Genomic DNA, 26,260 nt, shown 5'->3' with positions numbered 1-26,260 from the left:
GTGTACACACCTTACATTGACACTTTAATAAGTGTCCACACCACACAAATTACATTGGGTGTTGCCCATAGAATCGGCAAATTCTAACACCCCCTGCAATGCCAATGTGATGAAGTACAAGGATGATCAATCATCAAAGGGTAACAAGTTTAAGGACTTTCGAAAAGCCTCAAACTTCTCGCGTGGTAGTGCCTTGGTGAAAATGTCTGCAACATTTTTCTGTGTAGATACATACATCAAGCTGATCTCTCCTACGTAGCATCTCTCTCTAACATAATGGTAATGCACCTCTATGTGTTTTGTGCGAGTATGAAACACAGGATTTTGTGCTACTGCAATAGCACTCTTGACTATCAGAAAGAAAGGGTGTAGGACCCTTCAATGGTAAATGTAGATCAGCTAACAATCTGCGCAACCATACACATTCCACTGTTGCCGTGAAGGCTTCCCTATATTCAGCCTCACAAGATGAGGTAGCCACTGTAGGTTGTTTTTTGCTTAGCCATGGAATGCATGAACGGCCTAGAAAGAAACAGTGTCCACTAGTAGACTACCTAGTGTTTGCATCACCAGCCCAATCTAAATCACAGTAAGCCTGTAATTGCAAGTCTCCCCCCCCCCCAGGAAATGATAATGCATGTGACTGAGTACCTTGCAAATATCTGAAAATCCGCTTAACATCTTGCCAATGTATGGTTTGTGGGCTATGCATATACTTGCTCACTTGAGATGCTGCATACTGAATGTTAGGGCGTGTGTTGCAAAGATAAATAAGACAGCCAATAGTGGCTGTAAATTGCAACATCAGACATCTCTTCACCATCATGCATAGACAACTTTAAGCCTAGCTCCATAGGAGTGCACATAGGTTAGCAATCTTGCATACTAAACCTATGTAATAGCTTATCCACATATTGTGACTGTGACATGATGATACCATGCTGATTTTGGGTGAATTGAATCCCCAAATAATAGTGTAGGCAGCCTATATCTGACATAGCAAATGCATATTTTAATTCAGCCTTAAACTCTGCAATTTTTTCTTCTGTAGGTCCACTGAGCAACATGTCATCTACATAAAGAATGATAATCTTCAAGTCCCCCCCCTCATTCTTAATGTATAAAGTGGTAGCAATTGGACTATTTTTGAACCCTTTGCTAGCCAAATAAGCATCAATTTTGGAGTACCATGCATGAGGAGCCTGTTTGAGACCATAAAGAGTTTTATGCATCTTGCATACCATGTGCTCTTTCCCCTTAACCACAAACCCTGGAGGTTGTGACGCATAAACATCCTCATGCAAATCCCCATTCAAGAATGCTGTCTTAATGTCCAACTAATGTACTTTCCAGCCATAATTTGCAACCATAGCAATCACACATCTCACCGTACTCATACGGGATGTAGGAGCAAAAGTTTCTTCATAATCTATGCCCTTCTTCTGTGCATAGCCCTTTGCTACCAACCGTGCTTTGTACCTGTCAATTATACCATCAATCTTGTGTTTGAGTTTAAAAACCCATTTTGTGCCGATGGCCTTCTTGCCAGGTGGTAAATCCACAAGATCCCATGTAGAGTTAGTGGCAATAGAGTCTAAGTCATCCTGCATGGCATGCATCCAATGTACATCTTGTTGAGCTTCGTCCAAGGAAGTAGGCTCATCATCATCCAATGGTGAGCTCATAAACACATGCTCATCACAATCATCTACTTCCGTAAAATCAATCAAATGTGCCCCCCCCTTGCATCATTTGTTGCATTTCTGGCAGTCCTCCTAGTGCATTGAGGTATAGGAGCATCCATTTACTCTCCTGGAGAGTCTGCAACAGCCATCTTGGGACTATTTTGGCTGCATTTACAGCAGCCCTTTCATGTTGTACTACTTCTTCCACTGCATGTGGCAAACCATCATCGATACCCTGCTGTTCAAAAGCATATGGTGCAGCAACAGCTTGCTGTATTAAGTCTGTCCTGCCATTTACAGCAGGCACGGACTCCAAAGTAAGTGGCAAAAGACCCTCAAAGACATCACCAATGTCATGGGTGGCTGGCATTTGAAACTGATCATATGAAAATGCAGCATTTTCAGCAAATAGGACATCCCTACTGACAAAGACTTTCTTCGTGGGTGGGTCATACAAGCGATAGCCCTTGCTCTCTGAACTGTAGCCAATAAATATGCATTTTACAACCTTGTCATCAAGCTTCCCACGAAGCTCTTTCGGAACATGTGCATAGGCTATACAACCAAACACCCGAAAGTAGTCTACTTTGGGTTTCTTGCCATGCCAAGCTTCGAACGGTGTGATCGTCTTCAATGCCTTAGTGGGTGCACAATTCAACACATGATTTGCACACTGAAGGCCTTCTAGCCAAAATTTATGAGGTAGCCCCTTGCTTTTTAGCATACAACGAGTCATCTCCATAAGAGTCCAATTCTTCCTTTCACCAACACCATTTTGCTGAGGAGTCATTCTAACAATGGCTTGATACGTAATGCCATGATCAAGCAAATATGTCTCAAAAGCATGACACATGTACTCCCCCTCCATCTGTGCGAAGTGTTTGCACTTTTAAGTCAGTTTTAGCTTTAAGCTTTGCAACAAGATGTTTGAAATGCATAAACACATCGGATTTTTCCTTTAGCCCATACACCCATGTATACCGAGAATAGTCATCAATAAATGTAACAAAGTACTGATGACCTCCAAGTGCACATGTACTCATGGGACCACAAATATCAGAGTGAAGAAGCTGCATTTTTCGGACAACACACAAGCACCACCCTTTTTGAAGGCAAACCTATGCATCTTGCCCAAAATACATCCCTCACGTGCATGAGGAGGTGGAATCTCCACTGGAGGCAATGCATCTACCATATGACACCTCTGAAGGGTCATCAAACTCCCAAAGCTCATGTGCCCATAGCGGGCGAGCCATAGCTCGGCATTTTGCATAGTGGGCGAAAGAATAGTGACTGCTAAAGCATCATGAGATTGTCTATCATATGTATCCAACAAAAATAGACCCTTATGTAGGGTGTCGGGCAGCCTAAGTACATAATCCATCTCTCTATCTCTAACAATGCATTTGTCATCCTCAAAGATGATGTGAAAGCCATGCTTATTAAAAGCAGAGATAGACAACAAGTTCTTTGTAATGCCAGGTACAAACAAGACATCTAGAAGCATGAAATCACAACCATTTGCAACAGTAATAGTGATTGTCCCAATGCCACATACATCATAACTGTTGTTGTTTGCACATGTAACACGCTTCCCAGTAGGGGCTGAATGCAAAGAGGTAAACAAACACTTTCTGGAAGTGATGTGCTTTAACGCCCCACTATCAAAATATTATGTTTGCTACGTTTCAGCAGCATTAAATGCTGAATCAATCATTGAAGAATCATAACTGCATGTAAGAAATGCATAGTCCTCTACAAAGTTAGCCTAATTATCATCATCAGTAGATTTGATCGCTGATGTTTCTTGGACAACCAAACCAGAGTTCTTTTTCTTCTCTTTGGCCAATCTCTTTCTGCATTCATCGATATAGTGACCAGGCTTCCTGCAATAATGGCATTTCCCCTTCTTTTTAGTCATTTCTGTGTCTTGGAAAACCTTATTTGATGGCCGTCTAGCATTAACCTTTTGCTGATTTTTTACATTTTCCTTGACTTTTCCTTTGCCTTTGAATTTGGAAAGCATAGCCACATCACCTGAACGCAATGCCACATTCTTCTGAGTTTGTTCCTCTTGCAGCAAGAGGCCTTCCAACTCCACAAATGTAAGGGGTTACTACCTCCCTCCTTCCCCCCCAAAAGACAACATCAAAGAGGTGTGGAAACCAAGATATGACTCTAGAAGAGAGTTCAGTGTGATGCTTACCAATTCAACATCTTGAATGACCTCATCAACATTGAGTAGCTACTCACACAAATCCTGTATGTGAGTAAGATACTCTGTCATGCTATCACCTTCATCCATGGTCACATTGGCCAACTCTCTGCGGAGATAGGATATCCTGGCCTCATTGCGTGCTGCAAACATACGCTCAAGTACATCCCATGCTAATTTTGAGATCTTACAAGACCAAATGTGCAGAATAATTACCATTTTCACTAACAAGGCAATCAAAGAAAGTGCCTGTGCATCTTTTGAGTTTCATTTCCTCTGATCCTCAGCAGGAGAGAGAGGAGAGGCAATAGCAATAGCAACACCAATACCACCACGAGCAGCACCAGCAACCTATCCTCAAGGGTTACGCTGAGGTGTCTAAGGTGCAAGACCTCCTGGTCACTGCAAATCACCTGTGACATAGTCCCAGAAGTCCTTTACCACAAGAAGGTTACGGACCATAAAACTCCACAGTGGGTAATTTGAGCCATCAAGTTTGTCCTCCTGAGTGAGAACGCCAAGGATGTTGCTCTGACCATTATTCCCTTGATGTGCCATGCTGTCAATGATAGACAAAAATCTGCAGCCAAATACTTCAATGCTGAAGTATAGAGTATACTCCTCAGGGGATTAAGAAACAAGTACCAAACCATCACTCAAATGCCAAAGTGTGCACAATGCCACCCAAATCATCACACTCAACCAATAAATTACAGAACTATACTGCTGTACCACACCCGCCTCAAAATGTGTGCCCACAAAAGTACAAAATACAACTTAATGCTGATTCTTACCAAAATTTACTAAATTTTTTCAAAATTCTTTGCTCAATCTGACTGTAACAGCAATTAAATGTTGTTGTATTGCTTGTTACTTGCCTTGGAGTGTGTGTTGGCCAAAAGCCCCAAATTTCTTTCTAAAATTTGAAAAAATTTGTACCTTATAGCTGGAATTTCTATAGAAATGTCACCTCGGGATGCGTGTTAGCATTGAACAATAGCTGAAATCTACCTCATGATGCGTGCCGGATCCAAAATTTTGAAAAGCCCCAAATTTTCTTAAGCGAATGTGGAAGAAATTGCGCAATGTCTATGAGTTTGGTAACAATTTGCGCAAAGGGCCTCCAATCGAGCAAAAGCCCTAAATTTTTGGTGGGAATGTCCAAGAAATTGAGAAATTTCTTCGAATTGGTTGTCAATTCAAATTTTGGGAGTAAAAATTAGCAAAAGCCTCAAATTTTTGGGCAGCACGAGCTGAGATTTGAGAAGACATGGCTGAAATAGACTGGAAATTCCAAAAATTTTGAGAAAACCCCAAATCAGAAAATTAGGGTTTCTACACTTTTTAGGGTTTGCAGACATTGGCAGGCAGAGCTGAAAACAGCAACAGCTCTTCCAAAACAGCAGTTCCTTGGGCTACGTGCAAGGCCGTGTGGGGGACTGCACGTTGGAGTGTGTGAAGGACTCCACGCAGGCTGAAAACAGCAGATCTGGAGCAGATGACTGAACTGGACAGATCTGGAGCAAATGGACAGATTTGGAGCTAATGGCTGAACTGGACAGATATGGAGTAGACAAGAGACGGCTCAGCTACAGCTCCTCCTCCACTTCAGCAACACCTCACAGCAGCTGAAAACTCTTCCTCGAGCTGAGAACCAAGCTGGCACCAATAGGGCCTTCGGTAGCATGGCACCGGCTGATGGTGGCTGAACAGAATCCGTGCGTACGAGCTGCTCTGATACCAAACGTTGGAAAATGGCAGCCAACTATGGAGAGAGAGAGGAGAGACAATGAGAGCAAGAGAGTGAGTTGAAGCAAAAAGAGAAGAGTGTACTTGCTTGAATGAAAGATAGAGTGAAAGTACAACTTATGTTTAGGTCAAGGGTTGACCTAACCAGCCTTCCACCAACTAACTAAAGTTAGGTTTATTTTACTCTAGAGCCTAGTGTCACTACTTTAAGTTTCTAAGACACTAGGTGTACACACCTTACATTGACACTTTAATAAGTGTCCACACCACACAAATTACATCGGGCATTGCCCATAGAATCGGCAAATTCTAACAATAATGACAAGCCCAATGCACTATAGAGCATCATTGGTGATTGCATTCATCCTTTCGCCATGATCTACCTCCCCTATTCTCTTTTCTTGTGTCTATACACTACCCATAGCTTTGGCCTTAGAGCTTTTATGTATACTTGAGCAAGCCAGTTGCATGTATCTTCACGAGTATGTTTGCCTTTTGCAAACTCAAGTATGAGTTGTGCTTGGATTTGTGGAAGGCTTTATCCACAAATTAGTCAAAGCTTTATCATAAGATAGCTCATAGTAATTTGTCAGCTCTTTCCTAGTGTTGGGTAGAGCTCAAAACCATGGGGCTTTGTCTTTGCGCTCTCTTTCCCACAACATTCCCCAACTCCTAGCCAGTATGAATCTAGGAAAGACTAAAGTCACAATGTCAATGCATCAACTATTTGGGTCACCACTTTAACACCAAACATCAAGTACCACGGTGATATAATTGAGCAAGTGTCCCCCCTATGTTTACCTTGGTTGAACAAGAACCCAGCACAATTGTGTTGCTGCCTCTTTTGCGTGAGCATGTAGAAGTGTGTGTGATAGGAAAGCACCAAACAAAAGGCATGAATGAGTTGTGTACGTATTGTCAACACATATGATGACAACAAAGATGAGGGCACATTAGAGAGACCTAGCACATGTGGAGACTACAAAGAAATGAAAATTTCCAACTCAGCCTAGTGCAGATGCCTCTATACATAGGGCCTAGGCAACCAATGTTATTACAGTGGGCAATCAATAACATGGCTAGTTGGCAAGTAACTCTAAGCAAAAGTGGTCAAAGAAGCCCAAGTAAGATGGAACACACCAAAGCTCCTAATGTTACCAGCTGATTCCATGATGGGGTTGGAAGCAAGAGATGGATACTCACGACACACTACTAATACTTTGCCTTAAATGCTAGATGTATGTGAAGGCCTAAACCTGAAGTACAAGTAAAGAACACCATCTTCAAAAAGATCCCATAGGGCAAGGTGGTCCCCTCTGCAGAGGTCATTAGGCTGATATTTGTACAAGTTTGTAACATTGCTACTCCAAGAGACTCCTGGTCCAAGGAGTAGTCACAAAGAAATCACATCACATAGACACCACTGATGCCTACAAACACTAGGAATGAAAACAAAGCCTCCAGACGAGAAACACAGGTCTCCAGCCATGCATTCTATCTAACAGTGGATGCTAGGAGGCAAAGGAAGGTGTCCTGCTCGTCTCCATCCTGGAGAAATCATCTTGCAGGATGGTGCCATGCTGTCGGGTGGAAGAGAAGGGAAACCCAGCAAGTCCAATCCCCTAAATTGTGCGATCGGTGACCCATGCACCACAACTAAATGCAGCTCCAAATAGCCTCATTGTGCTGTCAAGCATCTAAGCCAATTGCTATTCACACTTACTAGCTAATGCCACACATGTAAGAGGACAGACACCAACAGGGATGTCAATATATGGATGGATGCGGATGTAAAAACACCACTCCTGTGGCAACCATATCTGGATGTAGCAACCTGTAGTCAAAATGCAGCAGCAAGAGTATCATTTCTTTGCAGTCAAAAGATTCCACCTTCAGGTGCTTTAATACCATGTCAAAGTACGCCTGCCCAGCAGAAGACATGAAAGCAGTAAATTACATTGCATAGATATGAAACATGTGGCATGGAAGCTTTGATGGGGAGAACCAGCTCAAATGGAGAGTGGAGGAAGAAATCCTTCAACTGTCCTATGGTAGGATGTCTGTACATACAGGCAACCTCAGTTTCTAGAGTAAATGGTCACTGAATATAACTGCCATGGAAGTGGTCAAAACAGCACCAAGAACAAGTCAGAGATACTAATGTTTCCCACTGACTTGGTGAAGGGCTCACAAGAAAGAGATGGCTGTCCAAAAAATATCACTATTACAATGTTCTATGCTTAAATAGCACTCTGGGTATAAGTATCATTTTGATACACTAAATAAAATAGCTTCTAATTTTGAAAGATAATATTGCCTTCAAGAAATTGTGAATGGTTAGAGATGCATGGGTCAATCCTACGCCTGAAGTATATACTATGGCATTCAATATGAACAAGTGTTCACTAAACCTTCAAGGACGTCCAAACAGCACCTCACACAAGAAAAATCATTATGTTCTAATGTTCTTGAATACCGACACTTTTGACATAACATATTAACGTTAAGGGACCAGTTCACACCATACACTTACTCTGCATCTCCTTTGGCCTGACCCATCACACCAAAGTAATCGAACTTGTTTAGTGGTTGAGACATGTTTAGAACTACTCTGTAAATCATCCCGCTGGCACACACTGTTTGAGTCTTCAGACTCATTACTTGCTAGTTGCAGTTCCAGCTTATAGAAGGCTATCGCATTATTTCCAAGGATATCATCTGCAGCTTTTAATGCTTCCTCAAAGGCAAGATCTCCACCAGCACAAGACTCGCTGAGTACATGTAGAAGTGTTGCACGAGCCCATTTCACTCCTTCATGTCATAAACTGTTGTACTCAGTCAAAGGACAGGCTGAAAAATGACTACTTATTTAGCACAGTCATACAAGCACAAAAAGTAACATACCAAGAAAATATGTCTCAGGAAATGCATATCCATCAGTGCTGAACATTATCTGCACAATCAAGTTAGGGAAAAAGTAACACAAAGCCACAGCTTATTATACTGGTCTGTACTAAGTCTAAATTGTGCTTCGAACTTCTCATACCTTATTCAGTGGAGCCAACTCCAATAGTTCACTCACAGCAGAGTGCATACCTGAAACACTCAGTTTAGGTACTGCCAACCCAAAGTCTAAAAATACCTGCAGTAATATTACAGCTATTAGCACCAGAAGAACTTGCTTGATTTTTAAAGTACAAGAGTATGCAATAATCTGTCAAGTAATACCTGTGAGTAAACGCTGGCTAGGTATGATGCTTCCTTTGAAAATGGGTAAGATGCGTGAAGTAATACCAGACGACTCTCTGAAAAGCGTTTGTCTTCTAGGACAGGACGGAGGTGAAGAGGGTTTGCCAACCTTAGGTCCAGTTCTCTATCTCCAAACCTTTTTGAGGAAAAATAACATCCAAACAGATAAAAGTGAGTTGCACCAGCATACAATCAGAGGAACAACCTTGTAGAGACTTGCTCCTTATCCTCATGTTCCAAACAATAGTAAAGATTAGCGTTGCATTTGTTTGTCAAGAAAAAAGAAGCTCAAGGAGGCAAAGTGGCATTAAATAACATATGGACCACCACCATGGCTTTGTGTCCCACTTTCTTGTCGTTCAACCTGAACCATACTGTAAAGGAGCCAGCCTGAGATGGCAGGATATTCTCATTTTTATTGTTTTCCTGCTCTATTTTTTGGCGTGGTAATATAGCAACCCTAATAGAAGAAGCTTTAGCCATTATAGAAGCGAATAGCAAGGTACATTTCATGTGTTAGACAAATAATCGTGAGTGCTTTACCCAAGAAACCGATAGTTTGCCTGGAGTTGTAACTTCACTTGCAAGATGTCTTGATGTTCTTGTTGAGCTCAAACATGCTTTTCAGCTGATTAGCCACCTACCATCTGCTGTCCAGCCATCACCGACTACAGCCCATCACTATCCAGCCCTAGGCGGCCTATTTTCAATAATCATGAGTGCATTACCCAAGAAACCGATAATTTGCCTGGAGCTGTAACTTCACTTGCAAGATGTCTTGATGCTCTTGTTGAGCTCAAACATGCTTTTCAGTTGATTAGCCACCTACCATCTGCTGTCCAGCCATCACCAACTACAGCCCATCACTAGCCAGCCCTAGGTGGCCTATTTTCAGCCATCGCCTGTTGTTTGGAGGTCTCCATCTATTGCATCATCATAGCACCTGATCAGCTTACGTTTTCAGTATCTGGTGCCAAGCGACAGGTTGTTATCATCTCTCCCATCGAATGACTACTACAGTACTTGCGTTTTTGTTGTCCAGTAGGCCACCTATATCAGCACACACCTCTTGTTGTTGCCTGACAATTCTCTGCCTCAAGTGATCAGTTTTTAGCCTTCTCTGGTCACACACTACTGTGTTTACCAAATTTCAGCCTCTGATTGTTGTGTTTGGTGACCAGCCTGCTGCCCTTCATTATTCAGCACTCTCTTTCATCTCCAACTAGTGGTTATAGCACTCCAGATCTGTCTCCAGTGGACATCACTCTCCAACACTACATTGCTCTACCCTTGGGCATTCTATACACTCTTACATTCATTTACAGCATTCATTCACTTCAAAGTTTCTTGTCTCTATGTTTGTCTTTGTGTTTGAGTTTTGAGTTTTGCATTTTGTGTTTTGCGTTTAGGGTTTGAGTTTTGCTTGTCAGTCTGAGTCTTTATGTTTCAATCTTGGTCGTACATGCTGTGTTTCCTCAGTGCAAACCCTAGCATATCTTCACAGTTCTTTTACTACAGGAAGACAAGCTCCCTTGCTCACAGGCACACTGCATCAAGAAGTACTCATATGTGGATCCTTTACATACTAGAAATATTTGTGATCTTATACCAATGGCCTGAGTCGAGGGGTGTGTACCTCAATTGGACCAAGCCTCATTTCCGCCTTGAGAGACCATATGATAGGTGTCACAAGGCATGCTCTATCGGTCACATTTCGTAAAAGTACCTACCAACATTGATTCTAGGCTTATTGGAGGTGACTTCAACAAACTAGATGTTACATTTTTTAACATTCAAGATGGGCACCCAAGAGATTGGTCACAACCTTGGGTCATTCAGTGAATGCACCCTTAGACTAGGATGGTTAAGGCCTTTGTTGCTCATTTAATGTACATTGTGTATGATCAACATGCATGGACTCTAGACCCAATGGCTGTCACATGACTACACCAAGATGGTGTGAGCTAGTGGTATGGGACACCAACCCTTGTGACGTGAGTCTGACCCGTTATATTGCTCGTCCCAAACTCAAAAGTGAGGATGTTTGGCTCTATGAATGGAAGGTAAGTGTAATGTCCATTCTCTTACGGTTATTTCTACATGGCTATGGCTCATATTGTGTGCAACTTGGATCGTAGGAGCCCGGAGGATATTTCAACTTGTACCAAAGCAATAAATTGTTCTTTTATGCAAGATCCAACAACATACGCAAGACCATTGGAAGGTCATTGAAGAATATGTTGACAAAGTTGAGATTGGCATGCAATTAGGACTATTACATACAAAGGTGGTAGGCATGGGTGCACTAGTTGAGTCAGTGAAAGCACAAGTAGGATGAGGTGACAATGCATCAAGACATGACACAACAAACCATGACAAGTCTAATGGGTTCATTGTTGACTTAATGATATTGGCTTATATCATGAAGCAATGGAAGCCTACAAATCTGTTGTAAAGGACTGCACAACACGTGAGAGAAGGGAAAAGAGAACCACTACAAAAGAAACGAAGAACATTGCAAAGAGAACTCAAAAGAATACTCCCTGCTCAAGGAATGGAATCCATATACCAAGAAAAGAGACAATACAAAAACAACACTAAGTCACCAGCTATAATGAAGTGTGTCCTCACTCAGGCAATGATACCATGTGAGAGTCCGCAATAGAAGAGAAACACGAACACAGAGAGAAGTACAAAGAGAGAGAGAGAGAGAGAGAGAGAGAGAGAGAGAGAGCAGAAGATCAAGGAAGAATACACCGCTAACTGAAGAAGAATGTTGATACAATGGGGATGGGCTAATCATTCCCTGCGCTCAGCCCAAAGCATCACTGAGGGCACCAGATCAGGCTCGTGACAATGGCAGCAACAAGCACAGAGAGTTGGAGTGTCAAAGTGTGCACCTACAAACGGAAAACTAAAGACTAAAGAGTGTGTGTATCTACCAAGTGGAGGATACAATTATAAATAGCGAAAACACCAAACAACTGGCCAACTTGCTCTTATTAGGACCATAAATGCTGGTCACTGAAAAGAAAAATGCTAGAAAAATAGAGGAGACCCCGAAAATATACCAAATGACAATGACAATGTCCGGTAAGTGTAGGCAACGATTGTGTAAAGCAAAAACTAACTTAAGAATGCACAGAGAAAGCCGACAAATAAAGAAAATGCACTGAAACTGCCAAAGCTCTTATGTCTCCATCAAACTCGCTAACAACCGCCATCAACACCTACACTGTCGCCATCAGTTTCCATCTATAACCCAATATCAATCTGCTTGCGTTTGCCTCTTCCTTCTGCAAAATCGCTAGGTTTTCTCTCTCCTCTAGAGTTGCATTTGCTACATATTCTCTCTCCTACTGCCTATCTGCATCAAATCCAATCTTCCCTAGCTGCATTTATTGGTGTTCAACACACAAGGGCTGCCTTGCTGCATTTCGAGATCCATTCACAGTATGACACACTGTCCAACTCATAACCTCTACCTTGATCCCAAAGATATGACAATTCAAGGTTCAATATTGATTACATAGTGTGCTTGCTGCATGAGCATTGTATATTTAGTAGTCATCCACTTCATTACATATTATGTTCACTATCTTTGAGTTATCCTAACTCTAACTATGTTTTGTGTTATCAGTTTGTGCTTTGTCATACGATTGGTTTTGTGTTTTCTCTGCTTTGAGCATTTCTTCATAACAACTACTGCACAAAAAGATAAAAAAAGAGGATGAAAACACAGATGTTGAGGATCAAAACATAAACAAGATAGGCATTGCATACAGTCGTCCAGGCTGAAAACTGATCCTTGCAGCAAAATGCAGGTACAGCTGGTCAAAAGCGCAAGTGTCTGGGACTGAAAACAGGCTGAAAATTGGAAACAGGTGGTCACCCAGGCTGAAGGTCAGTCACAGCAGACAGTAGATAAATAGATCAGTAGGAAAATAAGTAAAATGCAGGCGTGCGGCAGAGGAATCAGCACCACATGAGCTTACATGGACGTTTGATACCATGTCAGCCCCGGTACAGCTGGTCAAAAGCGCAAGTGTCTGGGGCTGAAAACAGGCTGAAAATTGGAAACAGGTGGTCACCCAAGCTGAAGCTCAGTCACAGCAGACAGTAGATAAATAGATCAGTAGGAAAAGAAGTAAAATGCAGGCGTGCAGCAGAGGAATCAGCACCACATGACCTTACATGGACGTTTGATACCATGTCAGCCCCGTAATCCGAAATCTAATACCATGTCACAAGTGGGTGCAGCAATGGAAGCATGTAAATCTGTTGGAATGGACTGCACAACACAAGAGTGAAGAGAAAAGAGAAACACTGCAAAAGAAAAGAACACTACAAAGAGAACTCAAAAGAATTCTTAAGAAATGGAATCCATGTACTGAGACAAGAAAATACAAAAACAATAGTGAATCATGGTTACGTGGGCACTGGCACCGGCTCCCTCTCTGCAATGGAACCTACTGTAGAAGTATGCAGAGTGATGAATGAGGAGGGAACCATTAGTCCTATAAATAGGACAAGATCATGAACTGGTCAGCCAGATTTGATGGTCCTAGAAAATGCTGGTCAGCCATAAAATAATGACTATAGGCCTCAAAATCAGGCACCCAAAAAAAAAAAAGGACAAATCAAATCATGGCTGGTAAAATAATGCCCATACCATTGGAACATGCACAAACTCACACATGAACTGACAAATCTGCTAACAGCTTACACCATTAATCAAACTTTAATGGGCAGAGTGCCCATAATTTATCCATCTAAAAACATTTTTTGCATAATTATTATTCATTTTAAATTGAAGGTGGGACCCGAGAGCCATGCCCAATATACTACCTATCATGTCAACATATCCATGATCCTCCCTCTATCTATGCACAAACAACCACCTGGCTTGCTCTTTTCACCTACTTGCCTAGTTGCACAGCAGCTTAATTAACCCCACCTTCTATGCATTAATGCGTACATCTTGCTCACCAAATGGAGGAACAGCAGCATATTTTTAGTAGACATGGTGTAGTTATATAAGAACTCAAGGACACCATATCCAACTCTTTGGTTAAAGGTACATGCCTTATCATCTCTTATCCAAGAATTAGAGAGGAAAGCCAAGACAAATGTCCCATTCTTGCAAAGCTAGTATTCACTTAGGGCCTCCAAGGAATACATTGGATTTCAATTAATGTGTTGAGCAAATAACAGCCATAAAAATGCTTGAATAAAACGCTATATATGTAGCATCCACATCTCCGAGAGTGATTGCAGTAGCATGCAAAATTCCTCAAACCCCAAAGCTGCCCAATCATCCTCTTGTAGACAAGCTTATCCTAGAAGAGAAAATGCATATTGTCAACTGCCTAGACCTCCGTAACCTCCTGGATGATGCTGTAGCTTTATCTCCCATAGCTCATCTATCATTATCAGAGACTGCCACCTATTGAGCCACTAATATTAGGGTTTCCACTCTCAGATAATTATGGTGCACAAATCCCTGATTCAGCCTCCTTAAAACAGCCCCAAACAGAAATCAATGCAAATTTACCAAAAATAAACAGCTTTACTTTTGATAGTATGACAAGGCTCCAAAATCCTCGATAAATAGGAGTCTTGTGTTTTGCGCATCCCTCATCCTCATAATTATTGGTCTCAGCTCTCAGCAACTAACCTCCCTCCCAAGCTCCCTCACATTCCTCTCATACCCCTTCTAGAGGACATCACCAAATAATGGAGGATCTTCACCGGCTGCTACCATGCACACCTAGGAGCTGTCCAGCCTGCCATGACCATTGTATACAGCAGGTGACATCATCCCTCAGCTGATGACTGCTTCCAGATTGCCCCAGCTGCTGCATTTGACCATGCCATTATTGATCAGCTCCTTGTTGCCCACCTGCCAACAACTGCATTTTGCAGTTTTCAGAGCCATATACCAGCCACTAACACTTTTTCAGCTGCATTTCTGTTCAAGACAGGCTGTCTAGCAGTCAGCTTGATTGCTGCCCTCAGTCAAAATAATTGCATTTTCCACCATATTTGTGTCTCAACTGCTGGACATCTGTACATTGCTGCCTTCATCAGTAATCATCATCCACTAATAGATTTCATACTGCTGCTACTTATTCGGCATCTATTTGCATCCATCCCAAACACTCAGAGGTACATATAGTATAGGTGCTTGCATGCCAAATATGATTTTCCTTCTACGGCACGGTCCATGAAATCCCAGCAATTACATGTTGGATTCTTTGCAATGTGCACATCATAACACTCATGCATGACACTTGAGTTAGCTGTCTCTAGTTTGAAAACCTCATGCTTCAAGGCCTTCACCACTGTGTGGCCCTTCACAGTTGCATCTAGAGCCAACGCTGAGTCTATCCTTTTCTCTGCAGCCTGTGAAAGACCTCTTTTATATCTCCACGAGCCCTCATTAGCATCTGCCTCTTGTGCCGCCTTTTGTAAAATAAACCCACCACTCTCCAACATGTGGATTTCTTCTACGGTCAAATTAGTGCCTCGTGCCACTGGCCATACTTCTAGAACCTTGGGTGGTGCATGTTGATTGGAAGAACAAATGTTCCATGTATGGTCCACACTATCATTACAAAACCACATGAACTGGCACTGTTGTCATGGGATTCTTTGCCCATGGTCTAAACATAAAACTTTTATCCTTTATATATATCACTTAGTCACTTACAATCTAGACATGCTACATAGAGACTTGCCTAGTGCAATAAGTCTTAAAAACCTAAGTCCACCAGCATATGGCATGGTGTAATAAAGATGGGGGGCTCTCTGCCTTCAAATACATGAAAATGCACTACAAACTGATTAGCTCTTTTAAACAGCCCCAAAACATGTAATTACCGAAACGTTCATTAAACACGAAACATGTTCCTTGAAAGCTTCTATGTCCCATAGGCAAAATCCTAATTTGAGAAGATCCTCCTGCATCTATAAATAGACAAGCTACCCACTATTCAACTCATCCCTTTTATCCTGAATATGATGTTGCCTATCTGAAACAGCCCTCAAACCACTGTCCCATACTGTTGTAGCCTCTTCTAGGCATGTCACCAGCTCATGAAGGGTCTCCAGCTGGCTGGAAATGGCCTGTCAAATGCTGCAGCAACAATGGCAACCTTCTCTGCGTGTGTGCGTGCGTGTTTGCACATGACTCTCTCCCTTTTTCGTAATAGGTAATTGTATTAATTACAAAAAAATGCAAGATGCAGGATGGCTCTAGGCCATTGTACATAAACTCCCCTTATAGAATATCAACTAAAAGAGTACAAAAGTGACGGCAAAGTAGCACAAATTGCCGTATGCCAAGGAACTAAATCCTCCCTAGGGAGAAGATCACCATGCTGCACAAGATCTAACTGCCAATGTAGAAAACCCTTGAGTTTGGATGTGTCCCTAGATGCCCGTAGTAGAGTCAAAGATGAAAGCATTCCGAGTGATCCAATTATGCCAGCAGCTCCAAAATCTTAAAAAATGAAACAAGACCTTCATGTGGTTGCATCAGTGTGGAACAAGACCCTCTCTCTCTCTCTCTCTCTCTCTCTCTTTTTGTGAATAAGTGTACATTAATATTCGAATATTTACACCCAACTTGCAAGCCATCCAAATAGAAAGGATGAATACAAGATGTGATAACATGTTAGGCCTTTTGGTCAACCAAGAAAATCTTGTGAAGCAAGTCAAAACCAAAAGGCTACTAGAAAATAACACATAAGTATCATGTTGGTGGCAAGATAATTGGAGTAGAGCAAGCAATATCCAACCAAGGAGCAGCCACATCAGGGAGGATAACATTTGCTACAATCATGGAAGAAATCTGCCATAAGCAAAATCCTCAAACATGGGCTACATGACAGATACGCCAAATGTGACAGAGCGCTGTCCATCTAAGGAATCAGAAAAGGCAAGCACAATCCAAATGCAAAGAAGGTAATGAAGGTGTCTTACCCAAAACCCAAGAACAAATGGACATCTGCTACTGGCGAGTCGCTAAGGTCCACACACGGAAAACTAAGCTCCAAATCTATCTCACCAAAGAGCAAGAGATAAAAAGGTGAATTTGTGTGTGCATGTGTGTGTGTGTGTGTGTGTCTCTCTCTCTCTTTTTCATGAAGATAATTGAATTAGATAGTGAATATTTACATCAGACCAACAGGTCAACATTCTCTCTCTCTCTCTTTTTTTTTTTTTCGTAAAAGGTAATTGTATTAATTACGAAAAAGGTACAAGATTACATGATGACATGATTACAAGAGACACGAGCGCCCTAGCCCAACGTGTGGGAAATCCCCGTACTAATGTACTACAAAGGTTACATCAATCATGGCAACGACCCAAAGGCTATTGCCATATGCCAGGGATGCAAATCCTCCCGAGGGAGCAAGTCGGAGTGTCGAATGAGATCTAGCTGCCAATGCAAGAGCCCTTTAAGCCTGGCAATATGTCTCGGTACATTAGAGGCCGAATCAAAAAGAAAAGCATTGCGCATGGTCCAAATGTGCCAGCATCCCCAGTATCTGAAAAAGGGAAATAAGATCTTCATATGTAATTGTGGCGGTGTGGGGTACTTTGGGCGCACAAAAACCCAATCGAAAGGAGTTAGTGAGGACCCCACCACCGCTTGCCAGATTTGCGACAAGAGAAACCAGATATTCTTGGCGAGCGGGCAAGAAAGAAAACGATGTCTGGCTGATTCCACAGTAGTGGTACAGAAGAAACAATTGCCATTCGAGATTCGACGCTTGGAAAGGGCCGAGGCAAGAGGAAGACCACCAATCATTACCCGCCAAAGGAAGACCTTGCATTTGAAAGGTGCCTTATTCAGCCAGCCCTCCATCAACGTTGCCTGCCACCATGTCCGCGATTTCTGCAGTCCCCAAACAGTATTAGCTTTCACACCTAGCCAGTGGTGATCTCGAATGAGAAGATGATACACCTGATTGGTAGAGGCCTTTTCCAGACTCAACCTGCCTGCAAGGTCCCAGTCCTACCAAGGACGATCCACAGCCAGGGCAGGAAAGGGTTGCCGACCCTGAAGCTCCAATAAAAGCTTGTCCCATAAACCACGGTATCCGCGCGGGATCCTGAAAAGTCTCCGAGCAGTCCGAAACGATGCGAGGATATTGCGAGTGGCAAGGGTAGCATCCGCAATCGACGTCAGACCTAAACGGGCCATGCGGTTAAATCTCGGTCTGAGCTGATGTTTGTCTTCCCATGAAAGTAATCTGGAAACTGCCAGCAATTCCAGCTGAAAGGAGTTAGACTGCACGCGGTCCCCTACTGGATGCCAACGGGCCTTTTGGAGCACCACTTTCCAAGAGCCGACCAAGTGCAGTAACAAAGAGGAAGAGGGACTGGAAAATCGAGAGTCAGAATTAAGGACATGCCACCAGGAGGCCCGAAGCCGTGTGTTACCATGTCGTAGCCCGCTGTCCTCAAGAAAATAACGGGCTATGATGGTCCACGGGTGATGATCCACACACATGGCACGAAAAAGAGACCAACGAAGAGCCACCATATGAGTTTCTGCATCCAAAATAGCGCCACCACCCATGCGTTTAGGGGTACATGTATGCGGCCATGAAATCCATGAAATGCCTGACTGCAGGGAGTCCTTCTTCCATAGCATGAAACGAACAGGATGAGTAAGAGCCTTCAAAGTAGTAGGCGTCCATGGCAGCAATGGCAGGAAATACGTTAGCATGGGTAGCATAATGGTCTGAGCCACTTTGAGGCGCACATGGAATGGCCACGCTTGCGACTTCCAATACATAAACTTCGTCGCCAGTTTTTGTGAAATCCACTCCAGTAGGTCCTTTGGCCGTACATCCACTCCCAACGGGTATCCAAGATGCCTGACAATGGATCCACGGGAAACCACCTGACCCTGCCAGCCTAATGACTGTAAATCAGGCTCCGTGCAACTGAGAATGGCCGACTTAAAGGCATTGATGCGAAGACCAGAGGCCTGACCAAAGAGCGTCCAAACATCTAATGCCTTTCGAATGTTGTCCCTGTCTGCCCGCAAAATCATAAAAGTATCATCAGCCAAAGATTGGCTAATGAAGTGCTGCCCCAAAGGAAGAGACAATCCGGCCAGCTGAGCCGAAGCCGCCATTGAGGATAACATTGAAAGGACCGGGTGAGTCGCCAGGGCAAAGAAGAGAGGACTCAAAGGGCAACCCTGTCGGACCGAGCGAGCAAGGACAAATGGCTCTGTAACCCCACCATTCAGCATAACTCTTGAAGAAGCCGCAGCACTAATGGTGTAGATCAATCGGGACATCCGTGTACCAAAGCCCATAGCAGACGTGAGATCTGCAATGAAAGACCAGTCCACATAGTCAAAGGCCTTTTCCAAGTCCAGTTGAATCAAGACCACTTCCTGACTGGAATGCCGCGCATAGTCAATAGCCATTTGCACATTCAAGATATTATGGAGAATGTTGCGGCCCTTGATGAAACCATATTGGAGGGGATGCACAATAGCTGGAAGATGCTTGTGAAGCCGATTCGCCAGCACTTTGGAGAAGATTTTGTACATCGAGCCCATCAAAGAAATTGGTCTCCAGTGTTGCAGCTTTGACGGCGAAGGGACCTTGGGAATCAGTTTGATAACGCCTTCTTTCCATGAGGAAGGCATCACCCCTGTTTCCCAAACCTGCTGACACATGACCGCCAATGGCTTCACCAACTGCGCGGCCGAGTGCTCAAAGAATTCATTAGTGAGACCATCCCAACCAGGACTTTTATCCTTAGGCAGGTGCAACAAAACATCCATAACCTCCTCCTCGCAAATATCCGCCTCCAAAGTGGCTTGCATGTCAAGTGGAACCTGCTGACGGACCAGATGATAGAAGGCCGAGCGGGCATGTGTAACCTGGCTAGAAGGCGAGGGAGAAGAGCCAAGAAGTTCCATAAAATAATTTCTGCACATGGTGACAATGGTCTGCGGATCAGTGACCATGCGACCTTCCGAATCCTGGAGCCTAGTCATATTTTCGCGAGCCGGAGAAGCATGCAAGGCGCGAAAGAACTTATGAGACTGGCAGGCACTATCTTGCAATAGGTCAGTCAAGTTATGCAGCTTGGCCTGCTGATAAGATTTTAACTGAAAAACTTGAATAAGATAGGTCAAACGCCTTTCCAGTGACAGCAGAAAATCATCATCTGGGGAATCCACGAGCAAGGAACGGACCAAAGCCAGTAAGTCCTGTGCTGCATGTCGACGTCGCCGACAAAGAGAGGCATGATGAATCCCATACTGCCGAGCAACCCGCTGCACATTAGAAAGCAGCCGCGCAAATGCTGCCAGGCCGGCAAAGGCGAAGTCCAATAAGAATCTCTCAATCAATTGCTGCATATAGCCCTGAAAAATTGGATGCGTCAAATAAGAGGAGTTGAAACGTAAAGGGAGCCTATCCAGCAATTGCGTAAAAGGTGCAATAGAGTGTGCCCGCATCTCAAATTGGAGGGGGAAATGGTCCGACAACGCATATTGCTGCAAGACCTTCATTTCCAGCATTTCGGGAAGAAAATCATCCCCTTGCATGATATACATTCGGTCCAACCGCGACCAAGTAGTGGCATATTGTGTGGAATGAAAAGTAAAGCCTGAAAAAGAAGGGTGAAGCCACGACCAAAGATCTTGCTTAAGCACGCGCAAAGCAAAGGAATTCTACACCCGGCTTTCCGGCGTATCCATTACCGAATGCCCCGAAGTGGACTGAGAAGAGTCAACACACATATTGAAATCTCCCATCAAAAATCCCCTTCGGCCAAGTGACATGGAGCCCTGCAAAGTTGACCAAAGATCCCGTCGGGAGGCAGGATCATTTGGAGCATAGAGGCCCAGCAACCATAAAATTTCTCCTTCAAATAAGACTTCGATTACCAGAAAGCGGCCCTGCACATCATTTTTGACAAGAACAGGCTGGTATTTTTCATGGACAATCATCAGCACGCCCGAATAGTGCGTAGAATGTGTCCCTGCATAAAACAGACGGAATCCATGAAAATCCACAATTTTGCCTGCTTCAGCGTGACTTTTGTGCTCAACTGCACACAATACATCCCACTTATTCTCATGCAAGACAGTCCACATGGCATGTTGCTTATGGCGAGAGCAAATGCCTCGCACATTCCACGTGGCTATCTTCATATATCTTCCAAAAAAGGGAGCCAGGAACGAGACGGTTGTTGCCTCGATTTCACCTTTTCCGCAAGAGCATCTAGGACACCCTCATCCAGAAAATCAGCCAATACTGCATACGAATTCTGGCGACCTGCTTTAGAGGTAGAAGGAAAATCCACTGCCTTGGGAGCAGAGCGGGGATAACGCCGATCCCAGGGTGTAATCACATTACCTTTTGTATCAAACGCCAGCTTAGCAGGTGGGCCCTTGGGGCCGTCTGTATAGGCTTTCCTTGTAGACTGATTACGGGGGGCAGACGGGGCTATAGTACGCGCAGCCGGCTGTGAGGTGAACATTTCTTTCCTGCGCATATACGTGCGCACGGAATCCTGTGAAGTAGTAGGCCCAAGATCTGCCATGCCTGCATCCAACTTTTTACCTTTTTTTGGATGGGCCTCAATCCAATCAGTGCTGCGAGAGTCCAAACCCAGGACCTGTTGCTTGCCTTTATCCACGACATTTGGCGGCTGAAGGGCCTCCTGTGTCGGGGCATCAAGCACCATGTCATCCTTCGGCAGCACAACCTGCGCATCCTCGGAAGACGGTTGCCGTTCAGGGCATTCGGCAATGAAATGCCCCAATTTACCACATGAAAAGCAGTGGCCTGCAAAATTGCCCCATTTCAAGCGAAAATGCAAGGGATGCATGCCAGAACAATTGAGGCGAAGCCACGCAGGCCTTTTCCTGGCTGTGTCCCATAACATGCATAGACGGTTGCGATTCATAGCCCTGAGGCTTGGGGGCACCAGCACTATGCCCACAACGGCCATCGCATCCTTCAACAATGGCCAATAAACTGCCGGACAATTTTCCACTTCCACCCATACTGGGCATTCGCGTTGAAGCAGACGCTGGAAATCGGCCATCGGGCGCCATGGTACAACATGGACCAAGCGGCGATCAAAGAATAATGGCAGCTTGGACAGGAGTTCAGCGCGATGGGTTTCTGATTTCAACAGTACCTCATAAAAGCCGCGAGGTCCAAGGAGGATCTCCTCAACACATTCCCCTTGCAATAAATGGTGCATCCACTGGCGAATATGTGAAAGCACGGGGATTCTGCCAGTGAAGAAAAGTATGACTGCACGGTCATAAAAGACTGAGAAGGACCGCAAGACTGATTTCGGGTCCACCGTGGCTTCCAGCACATCATTAGTTCCCGCATCCGAAAAAGTTTCATTGTTGTGCTGGACATAGTCGCCAAGCAGAGTATTGGCAAAGTCCAGCAAATGCTCCCAATCTATCTCCTGCGAATCCACAGGATCAGAGGCAACCTGCGCATAGGAACGTTCCTGAGGACCCATTGGCTCGTCAGGAGTATGTTTGGAGCGTTTGCCCGCAGGCGGCAGTTCAGAGCCCGGAGGCATCTCCTCCGTGCAGGGCACCATATCCTCTGGCTCCTCTGTATCGGAATCAGGGCCAAGGGCTGCCACCATCCGGTCGAGAAAATCCATATCCAGGCCAGCCATACTGCTGTCTTCTGGCGTCGCTCTCTCTCTCTCTCTCTCTCTCTCTCTCTCTCTCTCTCTCTCTCTCTCTCTCTCTCTCTCTCTCTCTCTCTCTCTCTCTCTCTCTCGCGCGCGCGCAGAACAGAGATGGAAGGTCGCACGCAGGGAGGCAGCACGGGTCGAGAGGACAGAAAACGACAGGGTAGAACGGCCTGTGCACGAGGCTAAGGGGAGACGTCAGGCAAGACGCAGAGCATTAGGGCACGATCGCACAGCAGGGTTCCGATCTGGGCAGACGGCAAATGGCCAAGGCAGAAGATGGGAAGGCAAGAAACGAAGCAGGAACGAGGCAGAACGTGCAGGCACGGGCATCCGCAGCGACGTGCAACCATCCACAAGTAGGTGCCCGCGTGCAGGTCGACGTCCGGCGGTAGGAAGCGACAACGTCGGCGGCTCAGGTTGGCGTCCGGCGGTAGGAAGCAACAACGTCAGCGGCTCAGGGACAAGGCGTCCACAAGTAGGTCACGGACAGGGCACGACGGGCCGAACAGGAGACGGGCCAATAGGTCAATATGCAACAACCGGCGAGGCAGTTCGCGGCAGCAAAAGGGTCGCCGTCTGTCTCCCTGCCATCGCGCTCCGTCTCGACTCTCTCTCTCTCTCTCTCTCTCTCTCTCTCTCTCTCCACTCTTTGTCTTGGTCATTCGCTTCCACATTGCTTCACTCTAACATGGTATCAGAGCTCTCTCTCTCTCTCTCTCTCTCTCTCTCTCTCTCTCTCTCGCGTAGCTGAACCCCTAGTCGCGACCACCCCAAACACTACATCTCCTACTGATAGGCGTTACCGAGATACAACATCAAGAGGCATCATAGTTGACAGAGCTACAACACTACACAGAGCACGACGCCCTAGAGTACCTACACGGCAACATAGGCGTGTCCATATGCACCACATACGCATCACGCTAGCTCGGCACAGAGGCAGATTGGCACAATGACTCAGTCAGAGGTAGCTTGCAGAATCTTGGTGGATTCCATAGACTGAGTGGGAGATACCCTACACTATTGATCTTTTTAAACTTAGGTCTTTTTCCAACTTTTTCAGTTTTTTTAGTTTCCATACATCTCATTCCAATATACCATTTAAACTTACACATAAATTCTATCTCTTCTTATTTGGTGAGAGATGATGATACCAGTTGTATTGGTTATGGTCTCATAGGCCACTCTGGCCTTTTAGAGACGTTAATAGATCTCTCTCTCTCTCTCTCTCTTCTCTCTCTCTCTCTCTCTCTCTCTCAGCCTCAAAAAGGTTTTCCCACTTGCATGGGCAAGTTTTGCCAAGCGGTAACCTTCTAATCCCATTTCCAACATTATTCAACTTCTTAAATTAATTTTCAAAATATTAATTCTGAAAATCAATTTAACAACTATTATTGTGCCAAAAAAAAAAAAAAAAACACTAGCGAGTACTTAAATTAGCTAAGCAATTTGTCTTCCAAATATCTCTGCGCAGCTATTAACCCTTAGATAGGCATTAATTAATTAATCAATGCCCAGTCTCTAATGTCACCACTAACATTAGTGGCCAATAAATTAGTCTATGCCCAAATCTCATACCAGGTTCCACCTAGTACTCATCAAGCATAACTTATTACAACATTTGCCTTTGGCATTACAACTGATACCTCAAGGTCCTAGGTCCAACATGATGAAACGATTAACTTGCAACTTAAATGTGCAAGTCACCTTTGCATATTTGACTATTTAATCAAATGCTAAGCAAAGCATTAAAATTTCACGTCCTCGTGACATCATCACTCCTCTACAGATTTCAGCCATCAACCCACATCATTCAGTGGGTGTTTGTCTAGCCCTCGTGACTACTACCACACCTCCCTCAATTTTGGCACCCACCTTGTTGCTGCCCTAGCTGCTGCATTTACTGTTGGCACCTACCTTGTAGCTCCCCCTGGCTCCTACATTTACTACTGCTACAGGCCGCCCTGTTACACAACACCCTAGGCAACAATGTCCATCTTGTGTTTGGCTACTGCATAAGCCACCCAACACCTAATCGCCCTCTACTAGCCACCTCCAGCTTCATATTGACTGCTGCATGTTGGTTCCCAGCTTGTGCCCTTCAAGTTTCAGCTTCAACTAGTGGTTACAAACCTCAAAATCCGTCTTAGGTGGACATCTATCTTTGACTACACTCATTGCTCTACCTTTGAGCATCTTCTATATTCTTTCCATCATTTACAGCACTGATTTGTTCACTTAAGAGGTCTCTTTCTTCTCTGTTTGTAATTGCGTTTTTGTGTTTTGCATTTTAACGTTAGTTTGAGTTATTGTGTTTTAGTTATGTTCCTACATTTTGTGTTTTCTTGTTGCAAACCCTAGCATATCTTCACATGGTATCAAAGTTGATGCTCTTGTAAAGAGTATCCTATGGCTATTGTGGCGAGGTTGGTTTTGTGTACGATATACGAACTACACATAACCAACTCACAATGTCTCACACTCCTCAAGATCCTACTATGTCTTATCAAGCTTCTCCATCATTGGAGGCCCTAAGGAAGCACTATCGACTTGATGAGGAAGACAATGCTTCACCTTCATCTTATTCTTGGCCAAATACACATTTCAAGAAAAATGAGGAGCTCCAAGAATACTTGCACATCAAGTATGGTCACAACTACCACTCTCCAACTCCTAAAAACATTGCTCCTAATACATCCGATCGGTTGGTGAGATTGGCCACCTCTCCAATCAAGAGAACATGTGGCGTTTAGTGTCAAAGTGTAACAAATGCGTAAGCGTATGACCAGACTTAAAGAAAATAAACACAAGAGAAGAGGAAGAGAGAAAAGAGACAATAGAACACAGAAATCTGCAATAGATGAATGCTGAAATGAAGGCGGCAGATGTGTCCATGTGAAAACCAAGCAAATGATGACCAGAGCAAGCCAGGCAATAAATAGGCTGAAAAATACAAATAAAATAATCAAGTAGGCCAGATTAAAACTGGCCGACTGCTGCACAAAAGCAATCACTGAATAAAATAATGCATAAAATGCTGCGCAATAAAAACAGACTGCCACATGGCATTCTATGTGGCCTCTCTGGCCTACCCAGCTGCCCAAATATGCTGGAAATGACCTGAAACCTGCATAGAACTGTCCGACTTGAAAATGGGAAATGTGTGACAGTGCCTAAGAGCACTAACTATACAACAATAAACTATCAATGCCTATCCAGGGGATGAACAAATCTCTAACACCCCCTCTTTGATCCTAGACGGGGCATAAAGCTTAAGGAGCTGGAGTCCTATTGAAGAACGGTTTGAGGAAGAGCTTTTGTAAACAAATCTGACAAGTTATCCTCCATCTTGCAATAAACCACTTCTATGGTCTCATCCAAGATCCTCTCTTGAATGAAATGGTATTGTATCCCAATGTGCTTCGACCTAGCATGGAATACAAGATTCTGTGCCAAAGCAATGCAACTCTCATCGTTGCAATGCAAAGTAGTAGGACCTATCTGAGGACAGCCAAGCTCTCCTAACAATCACCAAAGCCACATTGTCTCACATGTGGTAGAAGAAACCACTCTATACTCCGCCTCTGTAGATGATAGGGCAATAGTGGGCTACTTCTTGCTACTCCAAGAGACAGCACAT

The 26,260-nt window shown here is 44.0% G+C and overlaps 1 protein-coding gene across 3 annotated transcripts in view; it reads right to left on the bottom strand.

Annotated features, from left to right (window-relative positions):
• LOC148009094 (protein fluG-like) overlaps nt 1-26,260 on the bottom strand; it is a 120,532-nt gene that overhangs the window by 17,316 nt on the left and 76,956 nt on the right. For all 3 annotated transcript variants that reach the window (XR_015689871.1, XM_087673818.1, XM_087673819.1), the window contains exons 6-9: nt 8,878-9,034; nt 8,696-8,791; nt 8,554-8,602; nt 8,183-8,460 (exon numbers count right to left, since the gene is read on the bottom strand). Coding sequence is in view for 2 of the 3 variants with exons in the window: in XM_087673818.1 (XP_087529944.1) it covers nt 8,183-8,460; nt 8,554-8,602; nt 8,696-8,791; nt 8,878-9,034 (580 nt within the window). In the remaining variant the exon portion in view is untranslated. The remainder of the gene's footprint in view (nt 1-8,182; nt 8,461-8,553; nt 8,603-8,695; nt 8,792-8,877; nt 9,035-26,260) is intronic.

The sequence above is a fragment of the Lygodium microphyllum genome, unplaced genomic scaffold (assembly GCF_053477565.2).
Source record: "Lygodium microphyllum isolate KBCC unplaced genomic scaffold, Lygodium_microphyllum_v1.1.10 scaffold_40, whole genome shotgun sequence".
NCBI lineage: Eukaryota > Viridiplantae > Streptophyta > Polypodiopsida > Schizaeales > Lygodiaceae > Lygodium > Lygodium microphyllum.
Note: the sequence above shows the minus strand (reverse complement) of the source record. Positions and strands in the feature narration are given on the sequence as shown.